Genomic DNA, 20,848 nt, shown 5'->3' with positions numbered 1-20,848 from the left:
GAGTTTAATGTTATTTTAGTCAAATGTTATCTAAAATACATAACCAGACTCTTCATGGTTGATTTATTAAACCCTGAGTATGTTCACTTTGCAGGGGGATTTTCACATAGCTTAGAGAATTTGGGAAAGCTGTGCTGACTTCCAATATCCAATCACATGCAAGCCAAACGTGTTTTTTTCTTTTCGTTTTCCTTGTTTGTGATTGGGTATTTTTTGCAAAGTGATTTTTTTTAGCATATTCATTAAGCTAAGTGAACATTCTCCTCTAAAGTTAAAATTTTCTTGCACAGGGAACATGATTTATTCCATTGCATTAAAGTGACATTAAACCCTCAGATTTTTTTAACATAAAACAATACTGTAATGTGTGCCTTACTGTAATCCATGGTTGTTTCCCTTCTCTTTGCTGCTCTTCCTTTAAATCTGTATCTGTTCTCATGCTGGGCAGAACTTCTGTTTTGTAGCAGACTGCCTTGTCTCAGGAATGGATACATGGTGTCTGTGTATAGGTTTGTATAGGTTTGTAACCTGGGCCAGCACTACAGGAAGAGGCCCTGAGCTGAAAAGGGAAGTTCTCCCAAAGCATGAGAAGACATGAGGATTTAAAAGGAAGAGCAGCAAAGAGAAGGAAAACACTCATGGATTACAGTAAGGCACACATTACAGTATTGGTTTATGTTAAAAAATCTGAGGGTTTAATGTCACTTTAAATAAAGAAAAGAGCAAAATCTAGTAGTGACCAATCACAATCTATTATACAATATTGTGAGCTGATTTCACTGAATTCTGGTTGTTGTGTGTTTGCTCCTCACACTGTCTAGAGAAGAAGTTTAATTTTATTTATGGCATATTGTTATCATTACTAGGAGTGTACTGCTCTTCTATGCACATTCAGAAAGGTAGTGCAATCCTAGATCAGGTCGCAATCCTAAATCATCACTTAACTAACCTCCATGTAACTGCTTGATATGAGTTGCACGTCATCATCAGTGTTTGTACTACTTTACTGAATGAATCCATTAGTAACACTCTCTTTTTATTCTTGGATCTCAATAAAGTTGGGCCCCTGTGTACACCCAAGGGTCTCATCATTGGCTTTTTATAATAAGCTGCCTCGAGAAAGAGTATTTATATTGTAGAAGTGATAATGTAATGCTAGGGCAAAATAACTGTCATTATTAGACCAACATCTAGATATATATACAGTATAATGTTCTACATTGCATGCAAAACAAGAGCTAATTGAAAGAGTATTAGATTGCCATCTGCTGGAGAATGTTTGTACTGCAACTTTTAATGTATTAATTAAAGTGTTGCTGAACCCCAAAACAAAAATGTAATATATTGCAGCTTACTAGCAGAACACGTCCCCAAAGCAGAACACATGTCCCTAAGGCAGAATAGTATCTTCCTTTGGGGATGTGTATTCTGAGAATACACATCCCCAAAGCAGAACACATGTCTCCAAAGCAGAACCCATGTCCCTAAGGCAGAATAGTATCCCAGTTTAGGGACATGTATTCTGCTTCGGTGACATGTATTCTGAGAATACATGTCCTCAAAGCAGAATTTATCTCACCAGGCTGCGTGTCGATCTCACCCGGGCGACATGTGGACATCTGCGATGCTGGGATCTGGCCTCCTCCACGTCCGGACCGTCGGCAGACCATCTCCGATGCTGGGCCCCCCGACCTCCATCCTTTCCACTGCCTCCCGGCCCAGTCCTCCCCTGTCAGTGGGCGACAGGATCCCCCCCAGCGTTGAAACCTGGGGCGGCAGCTCTAGGTGCACCGCCAGTAGTTCTGCCCCTGGGGCTGTCCATGGCTGTGCCTGTGCCGGGAAGGAGGATGAGGGGATAAAGAACTATTTTTTTAACATAAAACAATACTGTAATGTGTGCCTTACTGTAATCCATGGTTGTTTCCCTTCTCTTTGCTGCTCTTCCTTTAAATCTGTATCTGTTCTCATGCTGGGCAGAACTTCTGTTTTGTAGCAGACTGCCTTGTCTCAGGAATGGATACATGGTGTCTGTGTATAGGTTTGTATAGGTTTGTAACCTGGGCCAGCACTACAGGAAGAGGCCCTGAGCTGAAAAGGGAAGTTCTCCCAAAGCATGAGAAGACATGAGGATTTAAAAGGAAGAGCAGCAAAGAGAAGGAAAACACTCATGGATTACAGTAAGGCACACATTACAGTATTGGTTTATGTTAAAAAATCTGAGGGTTTAATGTCACTTTAAATAAAGAAAAGAGCAAAATCTAGTAGTGACCAATCACAATCTATTATACAATATTGTGAGCTGATTTCACTGAATTCTGGTTGTTGTGTGTTTGCTCCTCACACTGTCTAGAGAAGAAGTTTAATTTTATTTATGGCATATTGTTATCATTACTAGGAGTGTACTGCTCTTCTATGCACATTCAGAAAGGTAGTGCAATCCTAGATCAGGTCGCAATCCTAAATCATCACTTAACTAACCTCCATGTAACTGCTTGATATGAGTTGCACGTCATCATCAGTGTTTGTACTACTTTACTGAATGAATCCATTAGTAACACTCTCTTTTTATTCTTGGATCTCAATAAAGTTGGGCCCCTGTGTACACCCAAGGGTCTCATCATTGGCTTTTTATAATAAGCTGCCTCGAGAAAGAGTATTTATATTGTAGAAGTGATAATGTAATGCTAGGGCAAAATAACTGTCATTATTAGACCAACATCTAGATATATATACAGTATAATGTTCTACATTGCATGCAAAACAAGAGCTAATTGAAAGAGTATTAGATTGCCATCTGCTGGAGAATGTTTGTACTGCAACTTTTAATGTATTAATTAAAGTGTTGCTGAACCCCAAAACAAAAATGTAATATATTGCAGCTTACTAGCAGAACACGTCCCCAAAGCAGAACACATGTCCCTAAGGCAGAATAGTATCTTCCTTTGGGGATGTGTATTCTGAGAATACACATCCCCAAAGCAGAACACATGTCTCCAAAGCAGAACCCATGTCCCTAAGGCAGAATAGTATCCCAGTTTAGGGACATGTATTCTGCTTCGGTGACATGTATTCTGAGAATACATGTCCTCAAAGCAGAATTTATCTCACCAGGCTGCGTGTCGATCTCACCCGGGCGACATGTGGACATCTGCGATGCTGGGATCTGGCCTCCTCCACGTCCGGACCGTCGGCAGACCATCTCCGATGCTGGGCCCCCCGACCTCCATCCTTTCCACTGCCTCCCGGCCCAGTCCTCCCCTGTCAGTGGGCGACAGGATCCCCCCCAGCGTTGAAACCTGGGGCGGCAGCTCTAGGTGCACCGCCAGTAGTTCTGCCCCTGGGGCTGTCCATGGCTGTGCCTGTGCCGGGAAGGAGGATGAGGGGATAAAGAACTAGACAGGCACAGGCACTAGACAGGCTACTTCGAGGTCCCCAGCAGGATGCCGAAGTCCCAACAAGCGCGGGAATTAAGCAGCCACTGCAATTTAAAAATGTAATGGGCCTTAAGAATCGGGGCATTTTCACGAGTACAAGCACTCGTGAAAATGCCTGGTATCAGCCACGATACTAGTATCGGTATCAAGACATCCCTTCAGCTTACCAATTCTTAAATGTGGTGTCTGCATTAGTTTTCTTTTTTATCTTTTTTTTCTTTTATTTTCACCTGATTATCCGGCCAGTAAGTCTGTTATTTTTCAGCTTCCGTTGACAGACCAAGATGTCCAGCAAAAGTGGCAGACGGGTTGAGACAAACCATTTAACACTGACAGGGGTGCATACAATGGTTCATTTATGTTAAACCTTTATCCCAAAAAGAAGAAAAAAAAAACTGTTGCTGTATCTGTTTAAAAAGTGTTGGCTGGAATTTGGGATTTAATTTGTTAGTATATCAATTTAATTCTGCTAGTGCATCTAACACTGACAATGCTGCTCTCCAAGGGTAGCTCCATTGCTCATCCATAGAGTGGAGCCCGTAAGACAAGAAGTGTGTTATTAGCCGGATCACCGTGTGAAAATAAAGAAAAAAAGACTAAACAACTAAAACTAAGCAGCCACCACAACTAAGCTACCACCACAACCATTGCTAAGCTGCAATATATAAAATGTTTGGGTTTGGGTTTAGATATGCTCTAAGTGCAATTTTTGTGCAGCTCTGTCTCTGATTCCTAAGGAAATTAATATAAAAAATAAATATTCCATGTTGATGTACAAAATGCTAAGGATCCTGAAGCGTAATAAAAAAAACCCTAGCACAGAATATGATTACAAACGTAACAGTTTCCTTTTTCCATACTCTATGCTCAATCTTCATTTACCTGAGTTATCTGGAATAAGAACTTTTCATGTTTAAATCATAGGCTTCTGTGCAAATCTAAAACTACTAGAGATACAGCCTAAACTAACTATGAAGTATATCATTTCCCATATCCCCCACAATCTGATGCGAAAGCAGCAACTTTAATAGTTTTCAACTATTCTGTGTTCTATTATAAAAACACCATTTAGTTCATCTGGGTTCAGCAGGTATCAACTGAAGAGTTTATATGAGGACCAAGACCAAATGGCTTAGTGGTTTTACAGCCTCTTATCATACAGGGAACTACAAATCCCAGCATGTCCTCATTGTCCCTGTACAGTCCCCTATATCTCAGTACCCTGAGTGATGTTTGGGGGGCGTACAGGGACAATGAGGGCATGCTGGAACTTGTAGCTCTAATTGTGGGGGGGGGGGGGGTATACAGGGACAATGAGGGCATGCTAGGACTTGTCGTTCAATTACGACAAGTCCCGGCATGCTCTCATTGTACCTGTACAACCCCACATATCACTGGGAGGGGGGTGTAACATTTAATTCTGCCCCGTGTGCCCGTTACTCTGGTTTACGCCACTGATACCCATTCAATAAAGCCATCTCTCCCCTCACATCTGCCACTATACAAACATGGCACTTGGTCCAATAGTCACACAAACTATCTTCTCTCCCCAGCCCCACACCATTTTTTTTATCAACACAGACCTACCGAAAGGCATTTTGACCCCTTCCTTTGGGAGCTACAATTGATCCATATGGCCAGAAGACAGCTACTTCATAAGTCTAACCTCAGGTTCTTTCACACCTTTGTCAGATTCTTCAGGGAATAATTGGTTTGCGTGTATGCAAATTTTTTATTACTGCAGAACCTTGTATTCCACCTCACAAATACACAGACTTCAATAAACTGTGCTCTCTCACAACCACCTTTCTTCATGCTGTCTCTTCTTAATAAGTTGCTCCAGGCAAGATATGATGACTACTTTCCCCTTTTCTCTGAAATCAAGAGTTGGATCACACCATGTTCCCTGAGTAATGGCACAAAGCCTTCATATGTACGCAAAAATCCTAAATTTCTTGCTATGCACAGTAAAAAAATGATAAGACACTCTCCAGGTGGTATACAGACCCAGTCTCTTTACACCACATTTTTTCCAGACACTCCGGACTCATGCTGGAGATAAGGAAGACCAAGAGGAACTATCTGGTGGGAATGTCCCTTGATCTACACATACAGATCTTTAACATCTATAATGAAACTTATGAAGATACTGTATCTCCCTCCCTAAAAATTGCCCTTCTTTCCCTTTCCCCTGGATCAATAGCTTCACAGAAAAAAACCCATATAATATATATAGCAGAAAAAGATTACAATAGAAGTTATTCCCATCTACATTCCAGACTTAGGTAGACTAACTTAATGAAAACCTTTCCAGAGTATAATACAGAGGATTCCATTGCTGAACCCCCATCCTGCCTGTGCTGGTTTTCTAGGTGTCACACTGTCCCTTTGATTTCAATATTTGAAGTCACTGACTCAGAAAAAGACTGTTCATAAGAACTTACTTGATGTGCATACTTGTTGCTAGCCAGAGCGTCAGCATAACAGACAGGCAGCTAGCATTTTCCGGTACATTGCAGCCATGCTGTAAATTTAAATGTTGTACTTGAGACCTACTGAAAAATGTTGTTGTTTTTTTTAAAGGGGAAGAGTTAAAATTTCTCTACAGTTTTTATTTCTATCTGTGATCCTCACTGTTGTCACAAAGACAGGAAATAATAAAAACACTGTCAGAAGTACTCACTTTTACCCACTTTACTAAAATGTATTTTGGCTTTGTGCTTATGACCCTGTTGAAGAGACTTCAAATCACTTCCTTTCCTGGGAGGAAATTAAGAGAAATCACCCCAATAGAAAACTTTCTTTATTTAACCTATGGGAATGAGGACCATATATCCTTTGTCTCAAAGCAGGGCATCTTCCCTCTGGCCACTGTAGCCTTGTCCACAAGGAAGCAGTGGATTCATAGGCAGTACTCTCTTCTTATATGAGGTTCAGCTATGTTGAGCTTGCAGAGCGAAATCTAGAAAATAAACAACTCTCCTTCATTATATACAGACATACCGTAGGTAACATAATTTTTGCTGGTTTTTAACATCTGAACATTTACATTCATTTTACATCCTACTTTATATTCACTTTTTACCAACAGACTTGATGAATGAGTGCAATGCAGTGGCAGACATTAGCATAGGAAATGTGTTTTTCCTGATAAATCTCTGTTTCAATATGTTTAACACTTATATGCAATGATGTACTTTTCAGCTTCTGATTTCACATAATACAGCTTGAGTAGGAACTCTGCTGTCAACGCATTCATATATTCCGAATGATTTTTCTGACTCTCTTTAAGGCTTTCATGGACAATAAGGGAATTAACACAAATCATTGGTGAACACAAAATCATAATGCAATCAGCAGAGTGTCTGTGGTTTGAAATGTCAAAAGCTGTATACGTCTAGTCACTGCTAGGCATTTACATGAAGGAATATATTCACAACAGATTATTTACCCATAATTTCTTGATGACTAGCATACAGTGATTGTTTGTCATGAAAAGGTACTGTCACCTTAACATAGCTACGCACTAAAATGCCCATCAATCAAAAGCCGTAGTTGCTGTAAATTACATTGCACATACAAGTTTTGGGCTTATTCAGTAAAGAGTGCAAGGAACATTAAGTTCTGCAGTAATCGACAGAAACCGATCAGAATTTACATACTGGACTCTGACTAGCACAAGATAGATTCATGCATAAACTATCAAAATAGGACTTTTTTTTATACTTTTATATTGCCTAACTTAGATTATGTATTAGATTCCACTGATCCCCAAAATGCATCGAGAATATCAATAAGTCTCAATAACAATAAGCTCAATTTACAAAGTGAACATACCAGGGTGAGGATACTTATTTTCAGCTGAGTCCAATATTATTTGAAAATTAAGGTTGCATGGTTCAAAAAAAGCTCCTTATCCTTGTGTTAAAGCTCTGTGAATTCACCCTTGTTAGCAATGTGCTTCCTCTCCCAGCGGGAAGCGGCTGTAGTTTATGGTTAGTTTTGTGGTTGGGTGACACTGTTCTGTGAAACGTGTATAGAATCATGCAACTTTGTAAAGATTACATGAAGAGCAATAGAATATTTGAGTATTGATGCTGAAACATGTGTGTGTTCTGGCATAAACTATCATACCATTAATTTTATGTAATTTTTTTTTTTTTTAATGTGACACTAAGAATTTCAATCTAGTTTTACTGAATCTGATGTTGTGCAATGTTAAGGTATCACAAAAAGTCATTTTTTTATATATATTATGCTTGAATAATTTGTGATGTAGGTACCGAATATTATATTATCAATACACATACAGTATATCCTTACTCCCAATACTAAACGTATTCTGTTAGTACAAGGCGAATTCTAACCCATGCACTGCAAAATGTAGTCAGAGTGCTTTCTCCGTAATCTCATGGACAGTTAGGAGGTAGACTGCTGAGAGCAGGTGTACCAGTATGCCATGATTATTAGCAGTCAACAGAGCCATAGCCGGACTTAGCATATTCTTATTAGCTTCCTTAATATGGCCATAGACAAGTAGAATTTTTGGAAAGTTTGTTTGATTTACTAATGGTTAGTGGGGGTCAATTTGGCAATAATTTTCGAGTGTAGTGACAAAAATAATAGAAGGAGCAAAGTGGAAAATGTTTTGAATGATCAAAACTCTAACAGTGAATATGGTTTTCATTCCAGAAATTCCATTTATTCCAAAATCATGTCTTGAAATCAAACGAAATTTCAAACAACAATTGTCAAGTCTCTGATGGCATTATGCGAAGTTCTGACAACATTTTTCATATGAATGTTTGTACAAAAATCTACCAGTATATGGATAGCTTTAAGCTGCACACCCAGAGACCACAGCAAGGGCAGTAGAATCAAAAGATCATGTGCCTTCATGTCCAAATCTGTTGACAAGTAGAGCAGTTCTTGTATATTGTATCTTGTATATTCTTTAACCACATTATGTACTGTTTGGCTCTAGTAGCCGGTCAGATTCATGTTTAGCAGGAGTTGACTTTAAATCTCTCAAAAGCTGTTGAAACGTTTGTATATATATCCAGAACTCTAAACGATAGTTATTTCACTAGCACAACCTGTGATTTGGGTCTGCCGTCCCTTCAATTTAGTTGAATTAAGTATCTATACAATTACATGTTTGAGGAAATATATAGATAAGTGTATTGCACCATAATCATACGCATTGTTCAGCTGGATACTTTCTGATTAGGAAATGCTACGCATCCAGCAAAATGTCAGTGTTTTAATAAGTAGGTATAATGTACCCAGTCTTGTGCACTAAGGTTTTGCATATAGCAGTGATAAGTAATAGGCCAAGGTATCTTGGCCGTGTTTGTGGGAGGAGTTGCGCCGGCTCTCCTCCCCTTAAGAAGGGGGACAGGGAGCTCCTCGTCACGTTACAGCGAAGTCGCGTCTGACCCTCCCACCCTTCCCCAGGTTCTATCATTTCACTAGAGCGTGCCCACTTATTTGGCACGCTGACCACAAAATCATGGCACACATCAGGTTGGTATCACTAGGGGTCATGAAGATTCGGAAACCGAAGTAACTCTGACCACAAACATATATATAAAGACCTCATGGTACTTGTGATCATTGCATGGGTGGCTTTCTGGTCACTCCACAGAACTGTGTGGTTATGTATAAACACTGCATGATAATATTACGATGTGGGTAATGCTGCCTCTTACTGATATAAATAATTCTAGAAAACACACACAGCCAGAGCTACAGAAATAGCTTCGTTTATTAGCTGTTTATGCTGTACTGTGTGTCACAGAACTCGTTACAGAAAGCTTGCTGAAAACTACTAATGAACTAAATCTGCAGGGAAGTTGGTTAATTATGGAAAATTGTACTGCTCTATATTGAATTAGTGCCTCATATCCACTAACTGATTTGGAGGTATACAGAAATTAGGCACGCAAGAGTCAAATAGATAAGTTTCCTACTTGTCTATCCTTCATCTTTCAGCTCTGTCTGGACCTGGACTTATCCAGGCTACAGAACACTGCATTAGGTCCACCAAGCGATTCCTGGAAAAAATGTGTGATGTTACCGATCAACAGGGGAATGTAAATGTGCTCAAGCTCATGAGACTCGTCATGTTGGACACCTCTAACAACCTCTTCCTAAGAATTCCTACAGACGGTATGTAAGCCAAAACACTGTATTGAAACCCAATGCAGTAATTATTTTCCCTATTTCACAGCTCAGCTTTTCCCCTTTGCTGTCGTGGGCATGCTTTGTCACCTGCCATAGAAAATAATGGAACGTCTCTTGAGTATCTCCAGAGTCTCTTGTGCTGGCCATTATTCTCTATGGCAGGTGTCAGCGCATGTGCAGAATAGCAGGGGCAGAAAGCTTAGTTACAGGAAGTAAGCAATGCCATGGCAATCAGCTCACTGTAAGTCTAAATAATAAAACTATGCTTGCTTTATAAAATTAATCAGCTATGTTCAAAGTTAGTGAGGTGCCCAGATTTATTTCACAAGCTCATTGACTGTTACGTAATTATAGCAGTGTACTGACGTGCTGGGAAACTTTTTGCTGTTACTGACGCTACAACCAGCGCCAACACAGTAAATATGTTATAGACATATTTATGCAAGATGAACTGTAGTACAGAAAACTACCTCTCAATAAATTTCTAAAGGTTAATAAATATAACTGCAGAGCTGCTGCTGCAGGCTATTACAGGCAAATAAGGGAGGTGTATTTATTAAACTGGTGAATGTATGCCTTAATTAAATCTCACTTGTCAGTTTTTGCCTCTGCTATTCATTAACAGCTCTGGGAGTTGGAGAAAAAGTTATGCTAAAACACTCACTTTCACTGCAATGAACGTGTGGTGAATATGTGCAGCAGTGAGCTAGTGGGATGGAGCACAATGAGGCATCAATGACAAAGTCAAAGATTTGCTTTGTGAAATGGTGAACAGTTCAGCCACCATTGTGGCCAATTAAGTGAGTTCATAGAGTTTCACAACACAGTTGCAGAAGAAGATTGTGTACCTTTACCCTTCTTTTGGATCTTGGGAAATCCAGATGTTAGTCTGGATGTGAGCAAATTCAACTTATTCTGGTGAATCTGGTCACATCTAGCTTGGAAATATTCTTTATGACTATGGAAAAAGGTTTGATGCAATCCAGTGAAAATAGGTAGTAAATGATAGGTAATTTGTGGTTAACTGCTCATTGACCGAAGATGTACTAAGTAGGATATGTAGGACCTAAAGAGGAGCTGCACCCTAGGGGTTCTTTGGTTGTAACCCCTTTTACCTTGTCTGCTGCATTGGGCTCAAATAGCATACTATTTGCCCAGCAAATCCAGCGATGTCCTGCTGTGAACCACCAATCCACCGCCACATGCCGGGTCATGCACCGCTATCTTCCTTTATGGTGTTATTGGGAGGCAGCTGTTTCTTCCTGGTTCAGGCAGCCAGTTTCCAATGACATAGCGCAAGGTCCATCCTCCTCCAGCCCCTGTCTGTCCAGCAGCCAGGAGGCGAGAATGGATGAGGGGGTGGGGGGGACCAAAAAAAAAAAAAAAGGTTAAAAAAAGTTCAGGAGGGTTCAAAGGATCCAAAATGCCTTATATGAATGAAGGTCCCCTTGTCAAACCTCCAGGTAGTACCAGGGCCGGATTTCCCACAAGGCCAACCAAGGCCCGGCCTCTGGGCAGCAGAGAGTAGAGGGGCAGCAGGGGTGTGGAATTCCTATCTCCCGATGCCTGGGACATGCAGTTCCGGGCGTCAGGCGGGTAGCTGTTTTCTACATTTAGCCCTGCTTTGGGCAAGCAGAGCTAGATGTACAGCGGGGAAGCCACCCCTTGTTTTGTACAAGTGATCTCGGCGATGTCGCCAAGATCACTTGTATGCAGGATGCATGTCTGCCATTCTCCATGGGGGAAGGGGGGTTGGCATACAAAAAATGATAAACTTGTGAATGTTTGGACATTCCTTACATGTGTGTCAGATTTCATCATAGATGTTGTTTTCTTTCAGAAAATGAAATTGTTCTGAAGATCCAGAAATACTTTGATGCATGGGAAGCGCTTATCCTGAAACCTGACATTTTCTTTAAATTTTCCTGGCTCTACAAGAAGTATGAGAAATCAGCGTGAGTCCTCAGTGTCTAAACAAAGATCTTTCCACAGTGAATGTAACTGTACCAATTGAAAAACAATTACACTGGTTCTGAAAGTAATCTTATTTTCTGTGTACCGTAGCAATGATTTGAAAGAGGCTGTTGAAATTCTCATTGAACAAAAGCGGCGGGAGCTTTCAGCTTCAGACAAACTGGATGAGAATCTTGATTTTGCTTCAGAGCTAATCTTTGCACAGGTGTGTAGAGTTTAAATGTAAAATAATGTAAAAAAAACATGATTTAATGTGTTCAGAGTGAATGATGCTTCTGCTGCATACTGGCAAGCAGCCAGGGATGATAAAAGCAGTATGCAGCTAGTGCCAATGATTCCAAATGCTATCACAGTTTTGTTAATATTGTTAAGGTGCAATTACACATATAGAAATTTGGCAGATTTAAAAAAGAATAGTAGTTAAAGTGGATACAGTAATAAACTCCATGCAGATTCTTGAATTGATGGTCACCCCCCCAGTACAAGACTCATGTCATCAGGTCTTGCCTAGAAAATAGGGCTCTATATAATACAGAACACAAAAAGAATCCCCAGCACAGCTGCCAGCTAGCCTGCAACAAAACAAGTTATCCTGTCAACAGTATGCATTAAAAACAGAGGTTTTAGTTGCACAAACCTTTGGCAAAAAAAAAGGAAGAAGCCACACTTCCCCGTCAAGGCTCCTCTGTGAAGTGTGGTCCTAACTCTATTCATGAGTCTCCATGTTGGAGCATTTTAAGGTGCAGTTGAAGCACTGGGGGCCCAAGTGTGCATTTTGGATTGCTGGGCCTCCAGTGCGTCCCTGCACCTTTTGAGGAGGAGTAGGCTACCTCCAGGTACACCTGCATTTAATTTATCGACTGCATTAATATGCTCCAACATGGAAACTCATAAATGGAGTTAGGACCACACTTCACAGAGGAGCCTTGATTGGGCAGTGTGGCTTCTACATATTTTTGGCCAAAGGTTTGTGCAACTAAAACCTCTGTTTTTAACGCATACTGTTGGCAGGGTAACTTGTTTGTTGCAGGCTAGCTGGCAGGTGTGCTGGGGATTCTTTTTGTGTTTTTTCTATTGTTGTAAGCCTTCCCATGTGCACCCTGCTACTAACGCTGGTTATAAATGTATGTGGTTACCATTTATTTCTAGGGCTTCTATATAACCTTGAAACTTTTACATTCAAAATGGTCTTTCTGGTACAAAAGCAGAGTGCTATCAAGGTGAAGGAAAAAACAAACCTGAAATGTGGGTTAACACATTATTAGGGCTTTGGCTAGGTACCAATAATGTATCTCTAATAATTTGTGCCCCACTGGGGGCTGCTGCTCCTTTCTTGAAATATTTAATTACATTCACTCTCAGTGATGTCATCGCTGAAGTTCCGGCAGTGAAACTGACAGTCGAGGCTGGAGCACAGCAGTCACAATGGGAGATCATGACATTTATACACTCCTTGTGCAATCACAGAATGCCTTGTATTGTTTGAAAAAAATATAAGACGTTTTATGAGGAGCTGCAAAGCGAGCAACCCGCTGTAATCAACCTTCAGTTTCACAGATGGAACTTCCTCAGTGACATCACTAGCAAAGGCTGCATGTAACTACATTTTTTATATGCAGTAAAACAGTCACTAGTGGGGTACACATAATTAGAGGTAGCTTACTGGACCCTAGCTAATGTCCCAATAAAGTGCTAGCACACACCACTTTTAAAGTGACGCTAAACTCAGGAGTTAAATCTTAAAAATATATTCAAGTACCTTAACTATTAACACAAATGTATCTTATTTGTGTATCACTCGGCTATAGATCCTCAAATCATCTCTGAATTTGTGCTGACACTGTCCTTCCTTCTGGAGGGTGGCTACTTTTGTTCCCCATGGTCCTTGTGTGTATTGTAAAGTATCCACCACTCCAAACTCGCTCCTATGATGGACTGCAATCTCATGTTTAGTTTACTCATTTGTATTGAGATTGTAGTCCATCACAGGAGCGAGCATGGAGCGGTGACTACTTTACAACACGCACAGAAACCATGGGAAACAAAAGTAGCCACCCTCCAGAAGGAAGGACAGTGTCAGCATGAATTCAGAGATGATTGAGAATCTACAGCTGAATGATACACAAATAAGCTATATTTCTGGTAATAATTAGGATACTTGAATGCATTTTTAAGATTTAACTCCCGAGTTTAGTGCCACTTTAAGCATGCTTTATTGTAAACTCCTACCTGCTGCCATCTGTATGAAGACTCCCAAATGAATTCCTCTCATTTCCTACTGCCTGAGTGTAAAGTGGAAGGGTCCTTCTGCTATAGTCACATGAATAGTACCAGTTTTGTAATAAGAGGACTGCTGAGAATAGCTGTGAGCCAATCACATAAGAAGGAAGATATAGTCCGATGGAACTTGTACAATGATATTATAGATATACAAGATATTTTTAGAATGTACGGCATATAAGCACTCTCTAAGGAGTCTATGTTCAAAATGAATACCAGTTTTAGAAAATGATAGATGGCTGCAGATTTACCTAGATAGTTAATTGTTTTTAACAGTACATTACAAAAAGGCACATGAGGCATTTATATGTTTTATTTTTTGCTGCATGGGATTTATAATGTAAAATCACATACAATGTTGTTGCTTGGCTTTTGAAGAGCGATCAGCACTGGTCCCATCCCATCCACTCAGTAAATAGTTTCAGTTGATTTTAGTAGTGGGGTGCGTGAGACTTCGGCTACCTCTTTGAATAGGCATGATTACAGCTAAAGAGGCAATGTGGGACCTTCACTTCACTAAATCCCTCCTTGGGAATTCTTCATGTGAGTGACAATGTGGCAGTTTGCAAGCAAACACCTACCTAAAAATACATTTCAAGTTTTATATTATATTTTTTTTTTATTTAAAAAAGAGTGTCAGTGATCAAGTGTTATTGAAAGTTTTTTCTGTTGCAGAATCATGGAGATCTAACAGCCGAGAATGTGAACCAGAGCATTGTGGAAATGCTGATCGCTGCTCCGGACACCATGTCAGTGTCTCTCTACTTCATGCTAACCCTAATCGCTCAGCATCCAAAGGCTGAAGAGATGATCATGGAAGAAATCCACACTGTTGTTGGTAAGGAAACTTAACTGTTGCAGAAAAAGAACATTCATTTGCATCATGAACCTGTGTATCCAACACAATGCTTGTGGATCAGACCTCGTTCCCTTTAATAGTTGTCATATTTGTTCAGTTCATTACCAATGTGTTTTTATTTTATTTGAAAAATTGTCTGCTGGTTGTAATTTGTCAGTTAGTAGCATTTAGGTTTTTTGGATGTACTATTTTATCTTCCAGTATCTAAAACGTTTAATGTGGGACAGTGTTGTCTTTCAGGCATAGTTATCTATGTGGGACAGTGTTGTCTTTCAGGCATAGTTATCTAATTAAGGTTACAAAAATAGTGCTGTCCATCAAGTTTAACCTCTTGCATCTGCCACAGCTGTGGTCCAGAGAAAGGCAACACAAACCCCCGGCATCTGTTAACAACGTTGCCACCGAGCAGTTAAAAAACAATTCCCACTGACCTCTCGAAGTCAATTGGATCTATTCCCTGGATCAAAATATTGTGTTTTCAATTTTGTGTCTCTGTTAAAAGGTCGTATATCATTCTCTAGCTCAACCACTCCTACTGTAAATGCTCCCTACCTAAACTGATAGAAAATCTTCATTCTTTCATGTACAGGTGGTGTTTAATTGTCCTTAACTGAGTCCTATGAATACAAAGTTCATTTTTTGAATCTTCTGATCTTCATTATGTCAATAATTGCACATTATGTTGTCTGCTCATTTTTCCAAACTGGACATACACCAATATTTCTCATCTTTGATTTCTATTAAGTGGGTACAGCTGTGAATAGGCTTAGCTCAGGAAAACTAAAGCCTCCATCCTCTTATTCCTAAACCACCTCGGCCAATGTCCTATTTTGTTTTTGATCCCCTTCCTCTTAAGACACTAGCTTGAGCCCGGAACCACAGCCTTAGCTGTACTAGTCTATAAACATTGTTTGTTTAACTGGTATCTTTGAAAGGGGTATACACTTCTATTAATAAAAAAACAAACAAAAAACAAAGAATAGGACAAGACTAAAAAGCAAAAGTCAATGGTGTACTGAGACAAGCAAATCATTCAATATTTGCAGATATCTGCTGTCCTTGATTTACCCCACTGCTGGATCTCAGTCCACAAGATCAGTTTGCTCATCTCTGCTCATCATTTATAAACAGGTGGAAATTATGGGAAAAAAATGAAAATGCAGAAATTATGGTAATTTTTTTTACCCTAAAAGCCACAAAAGTGACTTTGTGCCATTTAATATCCATTAAGTGCTTTAAGGCAGCTATTATTTTAGATTAGAACTTTCCAATACATTGCATTGTCATAGGCATTGCTATGTTTTAATGCAAATGCAATTCAATAGCAAAATGCTAGCTTAGTTCTGTTTCTAAACAGTTTGTAGCCTTGCTTTATATACATTAAGATGCTCAGCGACTTAAGCATGAAAGTATTTTACTATAAACATTAAAAGGCTTCCGCTACTTCATATGGAGAAATTTTTTACAGAATGGTGACTGCCCATTTGAAGCATACAAATATCTTGTTCTTTAAAGGGGTGTTTCCTCTGCTAATACATAATAATTATTGGTAAGAGCTAATATGGGAGGAAAGGTACAGCTCACTGGTTCTCATGCAGACCTGGGCAAAGCATCATAATTAATGAGGTTTTTCGGAAAAGAACAATTCTGTCCCCAAGCCAACTCATTCACTTCTGTGAAAAAGCTGTGGGCTGCCCAACTTCGGAATCAGTCATGCTAAGAAGGAATGTTAGAGGACAGGAACATACTGCCATAGATACCTTTTCAGTTAATTGAGTTTTTATTGCCGCACCTCCACTAAAAAAACCTTTTCTTAAGCATGGTTAATTTCACACCCTGACGTATAACCCTTACATCCCTTCTGCCCTTACATGAAAGTTGATAAGACGTGGGTGCTAAGTCACAGATTAGTCTCCCTACTGATGAAAAACAAATATTCATGATCAGAGAACTTTTGTATACAGGAAGAAAACATTCTGTATATTTGTCAGACTAATTAGACCCTAAAACTGCATGTAACTACATGCAACATCACATAGGTCCTGCAGGATATGCTTGTGGTGTGCTGCAGTAGGCAGCCCATTCATATGAATCATCTGCCTACCGCAGCTACATCACACTAAAAGAAGTATATGTATTTTTTTTTAAGTCACATAACACCACATCGCATGGTAATAGGTTACTATGCAATGTGGTGCCATACAATGCGCATACGATGGCTAGGTGGTTTGGGGTGCCATTAAGACATAATCACACTACATCGCACCTAAAATTACAACATATGATGCAGGAATGAGTGAGGCATCACACATGCTCCCACATTGCATGGATGTGAACAGAGCATAATGCTTCCCAGATGCATTGAGGCTAATATACTACAGGAGTGGATAATCTTCACTTAATATAGCTGTGTTCACTTTGAATAACCAGTTAGGCCCCATTCACACCAGGGCGCATTGTCAACGTGCGTTCACAAATGAGGAGCGTGCTTGTGTTGCCATAATGGCATCCCAAACGCGTCTGAGCATATGTAGTCTTTCCACATGCGTTTGTGCGCATGAGAATGCGCACAAATGTACAGAAAAAAACTGAAACGCATGTCATCAAATTTGCGATATGTACTTCTTTTCCGTGATTGCCGCGTGTCCAGGGACCCAATGGGGATCAATGGGACTGCACGAAAACATGGGAAACAAAATCCCACAAACATGCAGGAACGCATGTTCCTGTAACGCACCTGCACATAAGGCCCTATTCACACACCCTATTGTGAATGGGGCCTTATGTGCAGGTGAGATAAATTAAAAAAAGTTTGCTTATCACTTTATTGAATAGTGGAAGTGAATCTTTACTCAATTTATTGAATGAAGATTCTCAACTCCTTTCGTAAATCAGGCTCACTGTGTAAAACTGTTCCCCAGGAAAATGTTTATGATAGATTCAGTTGCATGTACTGAGCAAAGTGTCAGAAGGAGCAGTAAATTGTCTCCGTGGTCCATATTTTAATACATTGCGCCTGAAAGAGCTAAACGCTAAAGTTCTCAGATGTCCTTAGCACAGTAAAAAGGTCTCACTTACAAAAAGGTGGATGATTGCCTTCTAGTCACTGAAGGCAAATATATATCATTTACTCCTCAAAAACAATCCACCTGTTTTACTGCTACAATAAGGATATATTTGTTTTTATAGTATATAGCACTCGAATGCAGTGACAAACTTGGCTACAAAGCAGCACTGGGATATAAAGCAGAGAAATAATAGCACTTCTGCCAATTGGCAGTATTTCAAAATTGTCATACTCAATTTAAAGAGGATTACATGCTTCCAAGAATGTAACATCATTTATTATAAGGAAAATAGCTCACTACACTTAGCCTCTGGTTATATCTATCCCAAATTGCATTGTTGCAATGTTAGGTACAACGTTAGGTTTCTTGATAGCACTTCAATGCACCTAGCCATCACATGTGCATTGTATCGCACCACATTGCATGGTAACTTGTGTAATGTGGTGAAATGGGATTTAAAAAAAGGTGCATGTACAATGTGATTTAGCTGCGGAAGGCAGCCCAGTTAAATGATTGAGCTGCGTACCACAGCACACTCATGAGTTTTCAAGTTCTGAATGAAACCATATAAAATGTATAATAAACTGCATTCAAAGAAGCTGCTAAATGATAAAACAAGTAAGTAGTACTTTCATTGTGTGAGAATTACTGGTAATGGTAATATTAGATTTATTTGTGATGGAATCTAGAGAGGTGAGAGGAATGACAATAGAGCTTTTCTACTATCAAGTATCCTAGCACAGCACTAATGTCACTGTACTGCAAGTGATATAATAATCACATAAAGGCAATGTTGTTTGTGTGTATAGGCTTTCTATAATTCTAGTTTAAAGTTAGTGTGTTAAAACACGTCCACAGAAACAATGGAAATAGGTTTTCAGTCTCTCCTTAGTAATGGGTTTGATATGGATGTTGTAGGTAAGTTTATTACATTGTCAGTACTTTCTCTGTTTATTTTCCCAGGAGACCGAGAAGTACAGAGTAATGACATGCAAAACCTTAAATTTCTGGAGAACTTCATCTATGAAAGCATGAGGTACCAGCCCGTGGTAGACTTGGTCATGCGCAGGGCTCTGGAGGACGATGTAATCGATGGCTATTGTGTGAAGAAAGGAACTAACATCATCCTTAACATTGGCCGCATGCATAAAGTCGAATTCTTCCCAAAGCCAAATGAATTCAGCCTGGAAAACTTTGAGAAAACGGTACATTGTAGATATAGCCTAATCTGAAATTCTGGGGTTGATTTACAAAATTAAACAAGGAACTTCCACATGTGATTGGATTTTTGCAGCAAATACAGGTTCAACTCACATGAAGTTAAAATTGTTGGTTCAGTAAATCACCACACTTGTGTGGGAAAAATACCATAACTGGTCAGTCTTAGGCCTGGTTCACACCTGGGCGTTTTACAATGCTGATCAACGCGCTGTAAAACGCCCAGCAAGTGAAATGCCATACTTTCCTATGGACATGGTTCCCACCTGGGCGTATTTCAGCGCGTAGGAACGCGCTGAAAAACGCCCAAAGAAGTACAGGTGTTTCTTTGGAGCGTTTTTCCGCGCGTTTCTATTGGTATTCCCGAGTGTGGATCGGGGTTAACAAAGCGGTAACCCCGAGCCGCGATCCCTGCAGTATCCTCTGGCGGCTGCCGACGTCCGGGTTCCATCCCTTGCGAGCTGCCGGGTTGCAGGGCGGCGCAGCCGGCGGGAAGTTTGAAAGTGAAAAAAATAAGGAAAAAATAAAAAAATCATACCGCCAGTGAAACGAGCGTTTCACTGAACGGAAAAACTTGCTAAAAAACGCGAAAAAAATGAGATGAAAAACGAGCAGAAAAAATACGCCCAGGTGTGAACCCAGCCTATTATTTAGTTTTGTACATTATTGCAAACTTGCCATTCAGTGAGCCCTTGTCCAGTAAAGCAAGGTCCACATTGCTCCATCGCTGTTACCAACACCTTCTTCCCATCTTCTTCTGGGTCCAAAGTTTCTTTCTTCTTCATTGGCCAGCTTTATAATGTAGGTCCCGCATTAACACACGGGAGTAACTGGATAATCGCAATTCCCAGCAGACACAGATGCCAGGATTGTACACTGGGCTCTGCATCCAGACAGTATGGGTGATTTACCAAATGCAAATATTATGTTCAATTTGTAAGGGAATTGTCCCTTAGCTTAGTGAATGTGGGGAAAATTCACTATGCACAGAATATCCAATCACGTTCAAAGAAAATGGAAAAAAAACAGTATTTTTATTTGGACACAATGGGGTGATGGAAGAAAACAGAACTTTGCCTCATTTACTAAGTTAAGGGGAAATCGCCTTGCAAAGTGAACAGCTTATTTGCCTTTAGTAAATCAACCACAACTAAGTCTCTTAGGGGTCTATTCACTAAGCTGCCGTAGACAGCCGAGTGAACAATCGACCCGAAGTGAAGTGAGCCGAACGCTGTTCGGCTATTCACTTCAGGTTTGTACGGCTGATTTCAGCTGTATATCGGCTGAAATCAGCCGTACATCGGGTGGCTTCGTGTGGCTTCGGGTCCCGAAGTGCAGAAGGAGTTCGACTCAGCCGATCCAACATCTGGATCGGCTACGCCGAACCTCCAGCAGGCTACTCGCTGCTGTTCGGCATATTCTCATAGATGCCGAACAGCAGTGAGTAAATAGCCGAATGCCGCTCAGTCCCTCTGTGACACCGAGCAGAATAGCAAAATAGTTAAAAAAGTAGAAAAAAAACCAATAGAAAACGATTGTGCGGAGCTAGCAGCGACAGCTAGCTCCACCCAACTGTTTTCTATTGGCCGAGCGGTTCTGCTGCCGTAAAAAAAAAACAACAAATTTCACCATAGGAATGCATAGCTAGATTCCTATTGGCTATTTCAATTTGCAATAGCCAATAGCAAACTAGCTATTGCACCGCCCTCTGCTGCTGTCAATCACTAGAGGGGACCTGATGGAGAACTGCAGGTCCCCTCAGCTGATTGACAACCGCAGTGGGCGGGTGCAATAGCTAGTTTGCTATTGGCTATTGCAAATTGAAATAG

At 40.2% G+C, this 20,848-nt stretch overlaps 1 protein-coding gene across 1 annotated transcript in view; it reads left to right on the top strand.

The window, feature by feature from the left end:
- Positions 1-20,848, top strand: part of LOC108799589 (aromatase) — a 45,855-nt gene that overhangs the window by 15,428 nt on the left and 9,579 nt on the right. The window contains exons 5-9 of the mRNA XM_018571470.1: positions 9,429-9,605; positions 11,461-11,575; positions 11,685-11,799; positions 14,550-14,712; positions 18,765-19,006. Of these exons, the coding sequence (XP_018426972.1) occupies positions 9,429-9,605; positions 11,461-11,575; positions 11,685-11,799; positions 14,550-14,712; positions 18,765-19,006 (812 nt within the window). The remainder of the gene's footprint in view (positions 1-9,428; positions 9,606-11,460; positions 11,576-11,684; positions 11,800-14,549; positions 14,713-18,764; positions 19,007-20,848) is intronic.

Source organism: Nanorana parkeri, unplaced genomic scaffold, assembly GCF_000935625.1.
Source record: "Nanorana parkeri isolate BGI_ZX_2015 unplaced genomic scaffold, ASM93562v1 scaffold1764, whole genome shotgun sequence".
Lineage (NCBI taxonomy): Eukaryota > Metazoa > Chordata > Amphibia > Anura > Dicroglossidae > Nanorana > Nanorana parkeri.
This window is presented reverse-complemented; position numbering and strand designations above follow the sequence as displayed.